Raw genomic sequence first — 13,463 nt, forward strand, 5'->3', positions numbered from 1 at the left:
ACAACGCTAACACGGTTGGTTTACTTGGTATCCACCTCCAAAGGAGGTGACTAATCCAAGGATCCACACCACGCACGCACCCTCCACTATGAAAACACTCCTTTTCGGTAACTACCGAGGGCGGAGGGTGCGTGCGTGGTGTGGATCCTTGGATTAGTGGAGGGTGCGTGCGTGGTGTGGATCCTTGGATTAGTCACCTCCTTTGGACGCCGCGTTCGTTCAAACCGCTTGAACGCGTTCAGTATTCTGAACGCGTTCAAGCAGCATTGGGGTGGGCCAGGGCTGGCCCACCCCATGCTATATATATATATTTTTTTATACAAATATAAACTCTAAAATTTAAAAAAAAAACAGAAGACAACGGCTCATTTAAAAAACAAAAGCAACGGCTAATTCAAAAAAAAAAACGGCTATTTAATTTAAAATTTTTAATAAAATGATTACTTTTTAACGGCTAGTTAACGACTAGTTAACGGCTAGTTTGAAATTTTGACTATAAATATCCATCCATATGTGCACATATTTTCATTCTCACTCACTACTCTTTCAATTTCACTCTCTAAATTCTCTCCCCGTCTATTTTTTCAAGTTCCTACCATCTTATTTTCTATCCGAAATGGATGAAAATAATAGGGCATTTTTTTTCCAATTTCTTGAATTCTACAAACAACTCGCAAGAATATTCATCTTCCCAGAATCCACAAATTCCACCAAATTATCAATACCCATATCCATTTCCCAGTATGCCGTTTCCTCCACAAAATCTTCAAAATGTCCAAGGGTTTGGAAATTATGCCCCTCGAGGTCTATATCAACCGCTTCCAGCAGAATATTGGCAAAACATGAGTCATCCATATTTCACGTCGTCGGTTGTTCATGGATATGGTACCCCGCACACAACTGGTATGTCTTTCACTCCTTCAATGTCGAATGAACCTGCAACTCCAACTTTTGTCCCAGAAACTCAACTTTCCGACCGTGAATCCCCAATTGAGGTGGTCAATTTAGAAAAGACGGTTTCAAATGCTGAGGGTACAAGAAAGCGTTCAAGTTGGACAAAGGTTGAAGACGAGGTCTTAGCGAGAAGTTTTGTCACTATCAGTGATGATCCAATAATCGGCAATGATCAAAAGGCGGATGCTTTTTGGGGACGGGTTGCAAGCTACTACAATGAGAATCTTCCCCAAGGTTCAAACACCAGAAGTGCAAATGTTATACGGTCACATTGGCACAATACAATCCAAAAGAAGGTATATTGATTCAACGCAAATTACAATAGTATTTATAGTTCATATCGAAGTGGTCACAGTGATGAAGATATATTGAGGTTTGCGTACGAAAAATATCTATCTGAAAACAATGGTGTTGCATTCAATCTCGAACATGTGTGGAGAATTGTCAAAGACCGTCCAATGTTTACTCCACAGTCCGCTGATCACTTTGTGGTGACAAAGAAGACGAGGACCTCAGAGTCTGGAGCAAGCAACACCTCCTCCAACCAAGATGTGAGTATAGACCTGGATTATGAAGATACTCATCCAATGGGGCAAAAGGCAGCAAAAAGAAAGGGGAAAGACAAAGTAAAATCGACCATGGAGGATCTGACAGTAAACTACAACAATATTATCACAAAGTTCACTGAGTACACAAGCGTGAAGAAGTCCGAAGTCGATTTGAAACAAAAACAACTTGAAGTAGAGGAGATTAAGGCAAAAGCTGCATTGTTCAAATCTGAAGCTAAGAATCGTCGCTTGAAGTTGAAGGAGTACGAAATATTGAACAAAGACGCCTCGCAGATGACAAAGGAGCAGCTTATCATACATGAATGCCTATGCAAGGATATTAGGTCGAGATGGAATATCTAAATTGTTTACTTAACGTTCATTTTCTAGTATTATTATATTTTCGAGTGATTGTAATTTTTAATTATTGTATTTCTCATTTCGATTAATATGATTTTTAATTATTATATTTTTGTAAAATAGTCGTTATAAACAAGTCGTTGGAAATTAGTTGTTACAACTGTTGGTGCAATTTCCAGTAGGTCAAGGTTGACCTTGACCAAGCGTAAACCTTGGTCATGGTTTCGATGTTTGACAATACAGAAAGATATGTAGACATGGACAATGCAGGTGCAGTTGTCCATACGGAGAGATACTGATCAGGGTCTGATCAGGTTGGATGAAGAAGAGTCAAGTAGGTCAAGGTTGACCGGATACTTGACTGGGAAGTCCTAATTGGGATGTTAGGCAGTTCGGGAAGTCCTGGTGAGTGAAGCTAGGCAATTGGGAAAGACCTGGTGAGTGAAGCCAGGCAGGGGAAAGACCTAGTGAGTGAAGCTAGGCAGTTCGGAAGTCCTAGTGAGTGAAGCCAGGCAAGGGGAATCCAGATGGGCCAAGGTTAACCAGACATCTGGTGAAAAGCCCAAGTATGGAGACTTGGCACGGGAAAAGTTCAAGTATGGAGACTTGGCACGGAAAAGTCCAAGCAGGGAGCTTGGCACGGGAAAAGTCCAAGTATGGAAGCTTGGCATGCGAAGTCGGAGAGGGCTCGGTAGCTCGTTCTCCGGACTAGGTCAGAGAGGGCTCGGTAGCTCGTTCTCTGGACCGGATGGAGTCGGAGAGGGCTCGGTAGCTCGTTCTCTGGACCGGACGTAGTCGGAGAGGGCTCGGCAGCTCGTTCTCCGGACTAGGTCAGAGAGGGCTCGGTAGCTCGTTCTCAGGACCAAGTAGGGTTTAGGGCTGGGAGCTCTAAACCTGGATCGGTTTGGTGACCGATCCAGTGATACGCTGGGTTATCTGATCGGTCTGGTGACCGATCAGTAACCAAACAGAAGCATTCTGTTGCTTATCTGATCGGTCAGCAGACCGATCAGTGATCGATCAGAAGGAGATCACCTTCGGGAGGGAAAGGTCCTGATCGGTCATGGGACCGATCAGGGAAGGACCTGATCGGTCACCATGACTGATCAGGGAAGGACCTGATCGGTCACCATGACCGATCAGGGAAGGGCCTGATCGGTCTTGTGACCGATCAGGACCCTCGTGGACCGATCAGGATGAAGCCTGATCGGTCCACATCCTAGCCGTTGCGTAGCAACGGCTAGTTTCTTCTGTGTCTTCTTCGCAGGTATAAAAGACGGCTGAGGGCTTCTACAGTGTGATCTTCACCGAAGCTTCTGCTTCTTCTTGAACTTCTTCTTGCTTCTGCAAGTGTTGTGCTAGAGCTTTGTTAAGCTCGCTTCCGAAGCTTCGCGTGAGCTTCCTCGACTTCTTCGACTGGGTTCCTGCTGTTGTAGGCGTCGCTTGAAGCTGCTGCTTCATCCAGTCGACAAGAAGGCAAGCTAGGGTTATTACATCTTTGTATTGTACTTAGTTTCTTGCTGTATTCTTGTACTCCTGTTTATCTTGCTGTTGCAAGACATTGTGACGACGTTTCTCCACCCAGAAGGAGTGATTATTAGCCGGGTTTCCGGGGACTCATCCACCGACGGATTGATAGGCTTCGTCCACCTTACGGACACGCCGAGGAGTAGGAGTTTCATCTCCGAACCTCGTTACATCCATCGAGTTTGAGGTTTGTCTTTTTCCTTTGCGTTTCTATTTAGTTATTTCCGCTGCGCTAACCCTAATCGTAGGAAGAAACGAAAGAATTTGGGGTGGCTATTCACACCCCCCTCTCTAGCCGCAATCCATCGATCCTAACAACAACTAGCCGTTGGAAACTAACTGTTACAACTAGCCGTTGGAAACTAGTTGTTACAACTAGCCGTTGGAAACTAGCCGTTACAAACTAGGCGTTACAAACTTACCGTTACAAATTAGCCGTTGCAACGCGACGTTGCATACTCATCATTGCAAACTAGCCGTTGCATGAGAAAAACAATATATATAGACCATCATCCCATTTCTCAAACACATATACTAAAACGTGTTTCCTCCAAAAATGTCTCATTCTACAAGCAGCTCTAGCTCAAGTTCCAGCTCGACAAGCGAAGACGAAGTCCATGTTGAAATCGATGAGCAAGCTTATGATCCGGGTGAAGAACTTATGTTATTGGTTCTTCAACAACACCAACAACTTATGGAAGCATATTAGAGGAGGGACATGCACAGAAGAAGGTTTGTCCAAAGAAATCGTGAAGTCGGGCATGAGAGACTTGTCAATGATTATTTCTCTATAACCCCGGTATATCACGATGAAATATTTCAAAGACGATTTCAAATGCGAAGAGAGTTATTCCTCCGCATAGTAAATGCATTAGAGAATCATTCAGCATTTTTTCAACAAAGGGACGATGCTGTACGAAGAAAAGGGTTGTCACCACTACAAAAATGCACCGCTGCGATTCGTCAACTGGCTTACGGAGTCCCTGCCGATCATCTTGACGAGTACCTACGTATGGGTGAATCAACTGCCATCAGGTGCCTTTTCAAGTTCTGCGAATACGTTGTTGAAATATTTGGTGATAGGTACTTGAGAAGGCCAAATGCTGATGATGTTCAACGTCTTCTTCAAATGCATGATGAGAGACATGGCTTTCCTGGCATGTTAGGTAGCCTTGATTGTATGCACTGGAAATGGAAAAATTGTCCAGTTGCTTGGAAAGGTCAATTTACAAGGGGGCATGAGTCACCAACAATCGTACTTGAAGCGGTCGCGTCTCATGACTTGTGGATATGACATGCATTTTTTGGGGTCGCCGGTTCACGTAACGATATTAACGTGTTATATGAATCTCCCATATTCAACAACGTCTTGCAAGGAAATATGCCGACGATTAATTTCACGGTGAACGACACTACATATACGAAGGGCTATTATCTAACAGATGGAATATATCCCGAGTGGGCTACTTTTGTTAAGGCTTTTCCTTGCCCGGAGGATCCCAAGAGGAAGTTGTTTAAGGAAAGACAGGAGTCTGCAAGAAAAGATGTTGAACGGGCATTTGGGGTGCTCCAATCTCGATGGGCGATTATCATAGGTCCAGCTCGGTATTGGTATAGGAAAAAGTTAAAACAAATCATGTTAGCATGCATTATTTTGCATAATATGATTGTTGAGGATGAGGGAGGTCACGTGATAAATTGGTACAGCGAAGAAGGTGACGAACCCGCACAACCTATCCATGGCTCAAATCGAGGATTTCAGGATTATCTTCGAACAAATTCTGAGCTACGTGACACTCAAGTTCATCACCAACTTCGCGCCGACTCAGTTGAGCATATCTGGGGGCAATACAACAACAATCCATGAATTAATATTTAAAATAAATTTTATTTTCCCAACTTTGTAATTTTAGCCGCTCAGTTGTAATTTCGTTTTCCCAATTTTATAATTTTAGGTGTTCAGTTGTAATTTCATTTTCCCAACTTTATAATTTTAGGTGTTCAGTTGTAATTTCGTTTTCCTAACTTTACAATTTCGTTTTCCTAACATTCTAATTTCGTTTTCTCACAAACATTTATTTTATTTAATAAATATATTTAAAAAATTAATATTATTTTTGAAAAATAATAAAATTTTATTTTTAAACGTAAAATTATTATTAAAAATAATAATAATTTAAATATTTTAAAACATATTTAATACATATTTATTTAATATGATATAATGTTAAAATGAGTGAGTGGTCGGTAGGACCCATGAATAATGGATATTAACGTTAAAAGGGATGTGGGTGAAAGAATGATATTATTATAATGAGTATGTGACAGTGAGCCTCATATTTTTTGATGATGTAGTAGGTGTTATAATACTAGAGCATTATGGATGCTCTTATATCTTCAAAAATATGGCTTGTTGTCAGGCGCTCGGTCGTCTAAAGCGTACGGCGCTCACAAGGCCTGCCAGCGACTGCGCCATCCCGTTGCCAGACGTAGAGGTACGCCACCTTAACGACGGGTCATTAAAGTGCTTCTGGACAAATTTATACCTGTGCACATGTTCTCAAATGAAAGCCAGTGTTCATCGTGAAACCGACGGTATCAGAAAGTTTTGGACCTGAGAGGAAGCGAGGACCTCTACTACGAACACTACGATTTTACGTGTTGATTAGCGCCCTGAAAGATCTAGATCTTCGAACCAGGAAAAATGAGGGTTGGTGCAGGGCAACACGACAATGGTATTTATTAGCCATGATTGATATCTCTTAACTGCCTAATGAAAGGGCAGATATCAGAAACCATTTCAGACCTACACGATGTTCCTACTTTGAGCTGAGGAGCTAACAAAGTCTTTCCCCACAATCATTAAGTTCTGTCTCAAATTTACCAGCTAACCATTTCATATTTAGAACTGGCATATAAAAGAACATCCAGAGATAAAACAGATGCGTCATAGAAATATATATATATAAGAGCATTTTTAACACCGTAAAAGTTATACTTCTCTAAAATCCTTGGATGTCGAGGATCTTAATCTGACGAAAAGGAGAAAATTTTAATAGAAATAAAAAAAAAAAAAGTTTGCTACAAGCCTATTAAAAATATATTATGACAGAAGCCTGGAATTAAGGTTATCCACGTTTAGGGTGCTAACTTCTAGTTCTACTAAGAAGCCCAACTTATTTCACAACAAAGACAAATTATATTCCTCGAGATTAAAAATTCAATAAAATTTCCATGATCTTAAGGACTCTGCATTACATTAATTAACCCTCGTTAACACATTGAAGCAGATGAACTTCCATAAATTCGACCAACAGGGTAAACGTTTCTTTGGTTCATCTCTACAGGCATCTTTCTCCGTATCCTGCATTTTTGAAGAGTGCCTGCTTGATGTCTTCAGCGCTATTAACTGTCCTCTGACCCGTCTCCTACAAGCTCGACCCGATCACCTCGTGAAATCAAGGACCAATAGGATAAAAGTTTAGCTTAATGTATCAACTGCATGATGGAAAGGTACCTCGGAGCAAGATGCCTGCATTCCGAAGTCATTGAAGCAACTCAGCACACACTGTTGGATCTCCAGTCCAAGCACTTCCAGGGTGCTCAGCGTCGACAGCAGGAGGCCTGGCTTGGCGGCGCAGCAGATTCCAATCCGTGTATCGTTGGCTCTTCTTTCCACCTCGAACTAGAAGATTATTAGTTCATAGAATCCATCGACATCAAAACCAAAAGGATGCAGTTTTAGAGAGAGACTCACCGAAACCTCTCTCGAGTTTAAGGTGCTCAGTAGATTGGCTTGCTCCGGAGTGAGATCGATCTCTTCTCGCAAGCGCTTGAGCTTATCGAGCAGCTCCTTCACGTAATCGACGGTGTCGCCGAGAATGGACGTCCTGTCCATCTGCTGAATAGCGTACATTTGTTTTTCATGGGCATTTTATCGAACATTTGAGGGGCGTCCGCGTCTGGGTAAAATTAAACTAAGAAAAAGCACTCCACCTTGCTAATCCTAGGGACGATAGATCTGAGCATCGAGAGCCGGTCATTGAGCCTCTTCCTCCTCCGCCGCTCCGCCATTAAATTCTTCGACGGCACACCTTCGAACTTCTTCTTCCTCGCCTTCCTCAGCCCGAACTCCGAAGGCGGCACCTCCAACTTGCACGCGCTCTTGCCGAGCTCGGCGCCATCGAGCGCCGACCGGACGGAGGAGGAGTGCTGGACCTCCGGCGCGCGAGAATAACCAGAGTCGGTCGGGCAGTGGACGTCTCTGAAGTAGCCATACTGGCAGCCGGCGCCCACCGACACACCGGCACAGGGCGGGAGGAGCGCGGCGGCGCTCTGAGAGAAACAGTCAAAGGCGGTGGTGTCTATTTGAGCAGGCTCGAAGAAGGTGCCTTCCCATGGATCGCTGCGGAAGGAGAGCAGCTCGTCGAAGAAGCTCTGCTCGTCAGGCTCCATGGCGTTCTCGCTAGTCCCATCCCAACGGCTGCCGCTGTTGTTTATATAAAGCAAGAAGGACCAGGACGAAGGTGGGAGGAATAATAGTCCTCCCAATAAATGCTCATCTCGCGCTATCCAATAGGCTACGTTGGGAGCTCAGATTTGAAGGTCTCTGCTCTCTCTCTCTCTCTCTCTCTCTCTCTTCCATGCAAATTTCCTGTCTGATGGCCATCGATTCAGGTAATTTGTGTGTTTCCGGAAGACGACGAAGTGACAGTACGTACCAGCCATTCTAAGGGCGAAGAATTGTATTCAGTTAAAATATATGAAAAAACATCATGTGTTTAAAAGAAGATACAATATGTCTATTGAAGTGAAGTCTTTTAGATAGAACTGAAAGAAAATAAAGTCACGAGAATTTAGAGTCAAAAGTACATAATATTATATAGATATATAAATATTCGTCAGATATAGTAAATGATATCATAATCATAATTCAAACTAGATGTCATATAAAATGATCTTAAATAAAATTACAAGAAGACTCAGAGTAGGTCAGAATGAACGAATGCTTGTAAGAAAGGCTTAGAACAGATTAGGGTGATCGGATGTTCACAGGGAAGGCCCGGAGCAGATCAGAATGATCGGATGCTCGCAGAGAAGCTCAAATCAAGTCAAGATGATCGAATTCTTACAGGAAAACCTAGAGCAAGTCAAAGTGACCATATACTACAAGAGAAAGTTCGGAGAAGGTCATGGCGACCAGATGCTCGCGGGAAAGGCTCGGACAAGGTCAGAGTGACTAAATATTTACGAGGACGGCCCGAAGTATGTCAGGATGACCAGCATGCTCGCGAGGAGGCCTGAAGTAAGTTAAGGTGACCGGAATATGAGGAGACCTAGACTAGGTTAGGATGACGGGTTGCTCGCGGGAAAGACCCAGAGTAGATCAAAAGTGACCGGATACTCGCGTAGATATTTGAACTATGAGAGTAATTGTGGTCCTTCGTTTGATAGAAGGATTGTTGGGATACAATCAAAGTCATAAATTTAAAAGATAGGAAAAAATCATGAGTTTAAAAAGGATGTATAATATCTCCATTAGAATAATAATTTTTGGATAGAATTCAAGAGTAAAATCACGAGGTAAGTAAAATAGATAACCTAAAATAGATAATATCATATCATTACGAATATATATATATATATATAATATATATATATATATATATATACAATTTTGTTATCCTGCGCAACGCCACTGTGCGCGACTGTGCGCTCCGCGCAGGATAACAACTGTTTTTATTTTTATTTTATTTATGAATTAAAAAATAATTGAAAAAAATAAAAAATAAAATTTTTTTTTAAGAATTTATTTCTAGGGTTCAGGCTTTGGTTATAGTGTTAAAGTTATTTTTTTTTTAGATTTTACATTTGGGGTTTAGGCTTCCCAATTAGGTTATAGTGTTTGGTTTTAAATAAAATTAATTTAAGAATTTATTAAGTATTGTAATATGTTAAGGGATATATTAAGGTATTAAAATTTTATATAAGGAAATGTTAAATTTTTTAATTGATCATATCCTGATCGGTGCACAGACCGATCAGGATATGTCCTGATCAATCCAGAGGGATAGACACGCATCTTAAGTCTCGCAGGATATCACTACTCTATATATATATATATATATATATATATATATATATATATATATATATATATATATATATATATATATATATATATATATATATATATATATATGACACCACCTGATTCAATGATTTAAATACATAAATTTAAATATAAAATCGACCAAAAAGTCACCTATAATAAGCAAGTTTTAACAGTAAATTTATGCTAGGCGGCCTCATTCCGAAACTTATTAAAAAAAAATACTTAGTGTTTGCCCAATAGGGGCGATGAATAAGGCAGAGATCAACCATTGATGTATTAATATGATCATTTCTAGAAGTATCTAATGGGCAAATTAGGGAGGATTGTCCACCTCCAGCATTAATAATCATGGATATTTAGATTATAAAAAATTTAAAAAATTCAGAAAAATAATTCATAGATAAAGGAATATTTTAAGCATTTTATTTTGGCAAAATGTGTCTTTTAGTAAATATAAAATTCGATAATTAATTTTATAAAATGTTAATTAATTATAGAATCATAATTAATATTTACCAAAATTAACATTAACAATTTTATAACATATTATTTAGACACGACTGAAGAAGCCATATATTCCTCCTCGAGATAAGGAACGCACAATTTATGTGTCCGTGTTTCAAGTGGGAGAGGGGGCGCGTGAAGATATATGATTAAGACATTCTCACACTCTCATCGATTTATAATAATGTCAAGCTATTGCCCCGCGGATTGAATCGTTGATATTCCGATGGGACTCGGATAGTCAATGAAAAATTTATGGAGTCAAATTAACTTAACATTATCTGACATGTTTAATAGTAAAAGATATAATGATTCCCATATATTCATTCAATTGATATATGGTGGTTACTTTGATAGATTTTGAGGTAAATTTTTAATCAGTACAAAATATTTCGTTGGATGTAGTAACGTAATCGAGTCAAATTGAATCGAACTCTTGAATATTTTAGTTTGACTCATTTATAATCGATTCGAGCTCGATCTTTATTTAACGAATATATTCATAGCTCATGAACTTATTCGAATTTTTATCGAGGTTAAACGAGCTTAATAAATATAATTTATAAATTTAAATATTTATTAAAAATTAAATTATATATTCAAAGAAAATTATAATATTTTTAATTAAAATTTATAATTTTATTCTAATAAATAATTTTAATATATTTGTCTATATATTTTATAAGTAGAGTTTAAAATCTATAAATTCAATATCAAAATTATTATTTTTTTATTTAAAAGTTGATTCACAAGCTTAACGAATATGCTCACGAGCTAACGAGCCGTATATTGTGAAACTTGAACTTAGTTTGTTTATCTTAACGAGTCTCATTAAACGAGCTCAAATGAACTTTTATCGAATCCAGATTCGAATAATTTATGAATGATTTAGTTCATTTACACCTCTAATTGGATGTTTGATCTTATCTATATAAAAAGCGGTTGTTCTATGATAAAAATATTTTTTTTATTTATCTATCTATATTTTAATGTAAAATTGATGATACTAGATGATTTGGGATAAGTAATATCACCTCTTGTACATTATACTCGATAAGTATAAAAAATTTATGAGGATCTTCGGTTAGGATTCATATGTGTATCGATTTATTTTGGCCATGGAAATTTTTAGGGGACGAATCAGCCCCCAATAGTATGAATGTCATCCTAAAAATCGAATGCAGATTAAAAAAAAAAAAGAAAAAAAAAAAAGAAAATCGATCCAAGGCGTCCTTATCCTTGTCCTTCCCGACAACCTCCGTCTTGACGTCCTCGCACCTTCATCTTCGCCCGACCTCATAGTCCACCTAAGAGTCGCACTTCTTCTCAAATTAAAACCTTACCACGATCAGCTATTAAATATAATTTTTTTTTGGCGTATGCTCTAGCTAACAAGCACACTTGCCAACTTAACCGATGGCGTCACGGGTGTCAATTATGACTCCGTAGAACTTTGAGATTTATCGGAAATCTAGATGGGAAAATGGATATTTAATTGAAGACGACATTGTCGGTGCCATAATATATCCAAATGGTTGGATTTCATTAGGTTGTTTTGGTGTATTTATAAAAAATTAGGTTAGATTTATCTGTATTTCTGATATATACTTCAGGTGAATAAAAATTTAGTAGTATATTGACTTGGATAAAATTCGAAGGGAAGGAAGCCGGTCACAGAAGGCCACGGCTGGTGACTCTGCAGGACTTCGCTTCCTGTGTCCATTCCGCGCAGCTAGTAAAAGTGTCCGCCACCACACACACAAGACATGACACAAAACACAACCCTACGCTTCGATTTATCGGTTTCACATAGAAAGCATATAAACGCCGGCTGTCCTTCTCGGTGCCTAGTTTCTAGCCTCAAAAAGAGAGCTATAGAAGCGAACGAATTAAGGGAACCTGAGTGGGAAGGGCAAAAGACAAGCACAAAAAGCCGATCGACAGTAGGGCATGCGTCCAACACTTGCATGTGAACATCTGTCTGTCTCGAAGAGATGGCCTTTGGGGTTTCGCGCTACTGTATATTTGCCATTTTCACTCCTCGAGGAAAACTGATAAAGTAGCTACATAAGTTTCACATAATCCGTGGATTTAAAAGTTAATCATGTTTAGTTGTTCACAAAGTTATATGTTAACGTTGTGATATAAACTAATGGTAAATTTTGGTGGTAACCACTCAGGAAATAAATTTATCTGTTAAAATTAATTAAGTTAGTTAAAAAAATTAATTAAATATTTTTAATAAAAAATAATTAGATATTATTTTAGAAATTTAAATATAAAAATAGGTGAGAAAGAATATAATTGACTTATAAAATATAATATTACTATAAAAATTAGATATAATAACCTTAAAAATTATAAAAAAAACTCATTTTAATAATTAATTTGGGTCTATGCACGCATATTTCAGGTTCCGATTTAATAATGTAAAGAAAGGACCATGGTAATTAAAAGAATCCATAGGCCAGCTCCTTGGCCAACATTGGGAACCAGAAGAAGCTGCATGACGGTGACATCGTAGTTGAGATTAGAGCTATTAATAAATCGCGCTGAGTTAATTTTCAACGTGTTCAAATTTATTTAATAAGATAGTCGAGTTGGATCGAATTGAGCCGAGTTTAAAATGAAGTAAGTTTTTAAAATGATTGTTGTTGACTTGATTTATTTTTTATGAGCTTAAGTTTATTTGAAACTTGATTTAAGCTTAGTTTGTTTAGATATTAATTATCAAACTCTCAATTCAAGTTTGTCTTGAACTTGGTTTGAGCTTAGTTCGTTTAGATGTTGTCGAGCTCTCAATTCAAACTTATTTGATTGTTTGAATTTTTTACTTATTTGATTGGTATGAGCTTAATAATTCAAACTTATTTATTTTATTTATTTATTTAGCATATTGATAAAAATTTTATTAATAAACATGATTTATATATATTGTTCACGAATATTATTCATGAACGTTAACGAACTGAACACATATGTGTTTAAGCTTGCTTGTTTACTTTAAAGAGACTCGCCCCTCTTGGCATTGGTCCTATGTCCAGAGGTAGTCGTGGTCGCTCATCTTGGCAGCTACCAAGTTCCACGGCGTCCGGTTGTACCATACTCTAGGTCGGCCCTAATAAGGATTAAACCCACATTTAACATATTTTCTAAAAACTCCTTAAGATTTCACTAATATAAAACCACCTCTACTATTGAAATTTTAGGCATAGTTTTATAAAGGGGAAAAAATAATAAAAGGGTGTTTGATTCATGGATGAATGTTTTCATGTATATTTTTATAGTCATTCTTGCTCCCGAGGCTACAGTAGAAGGGCGTCAGTTATTACTCAAGTATCCATAGTTCGATCCTTAGTTACGATGCATTTATAGGGATTTTCTCTAAATGAAATACGTAACCACAAGATGTTGGAATTTTGTGTCAACTACAGTGCATTTTTTTTATAGTCATT

General features: G+C 38.5%; 2 protein-coding genes and 1 pseudogene across 4 annotated transcripts; 2 read left to right on the top strand and 1 right to left on the bottom strand.

The window, feature by feature from the left end:
- Positions 1-743: 743 nt before the first annotated feature.
- LOC121986523 (glutathione S-transferase T3-like) lies at positions 744-1,865 on the top strand. The gene is made up of 2 exons (XM_042540490.1): positions 744-1,219; positions 1,310-1,865. The coding sequence occupies exons 1-2, from the start codon at positions 744-746 to the stop codon at positions 1,863-1,865; spliced, it is 1,032 nt and encodes a 343-aa protein (XP_042396424.1).
- A 2,242-nt stretch (positions 1,866-4,107) lies between these two features.
- On the top strand, positions 4,108-5,256 carry LOC121986524 (annotated as a pseudogene).
- Positions 5,257-6,568: 1,312 nt separating this feature from the next.
- Positions 6,569-8,107, bottom strand: LOC121984161 (transcription factor BHLH3-like). Of its 3 annotated transcripts, none has more exons than XM_042536976.1 (4): positions 7,386-8,107; positions 7,147-7,290; positions 6,907-7,074; positions 6,569-6,838 (listed from the first exon to the last, which is right to left on the bottom strand). In XM_042536976.1, the coding sequence occupies exons 1-4, from the start codon at positions 7,842-7,844 to the stop codon at positions 6,818-6,820; spliced, it is 792 nt and encodes a 263-aa protein (XP_042392910.1). In that variant the 5' UTR covers positions 7,845-8,107; the 3' UTR covers positions 6,569-6,817. The 3 variants fall into 3 exon arrangements, with proteins under 3 accessions (XP_042392910.1, XP_042392907.1, XP_042392909.1); XM_042536973.1 differs by having other exon boundaries at positions 6,569-6,817; positions 7,386-8,100; XM_042536975.1 differs by having other exon boundaries at positions 6,569-6,817; positions 7,147-7,287; positions 7,386-8,089.
- Positions 8,108-13,463: the final 5,356 nt, after the last annotated feature.

The sequence above is a fragment of the Zingiber officinale genome, chromosome 5B (assembly GCF_018446385.1).
Source record: "Zingiber officinale cultivar Zhangliang chromosome 5B, Zo_v1.1, whole genome shotgun sequence".
NCBI classification, from domain to species: Eukaryota; Viridiplantae; Streptophyta; class Magnoliopsida; order Zingiberales; family Zingiberaceae; genus Zingiber; species Zingiber officinale.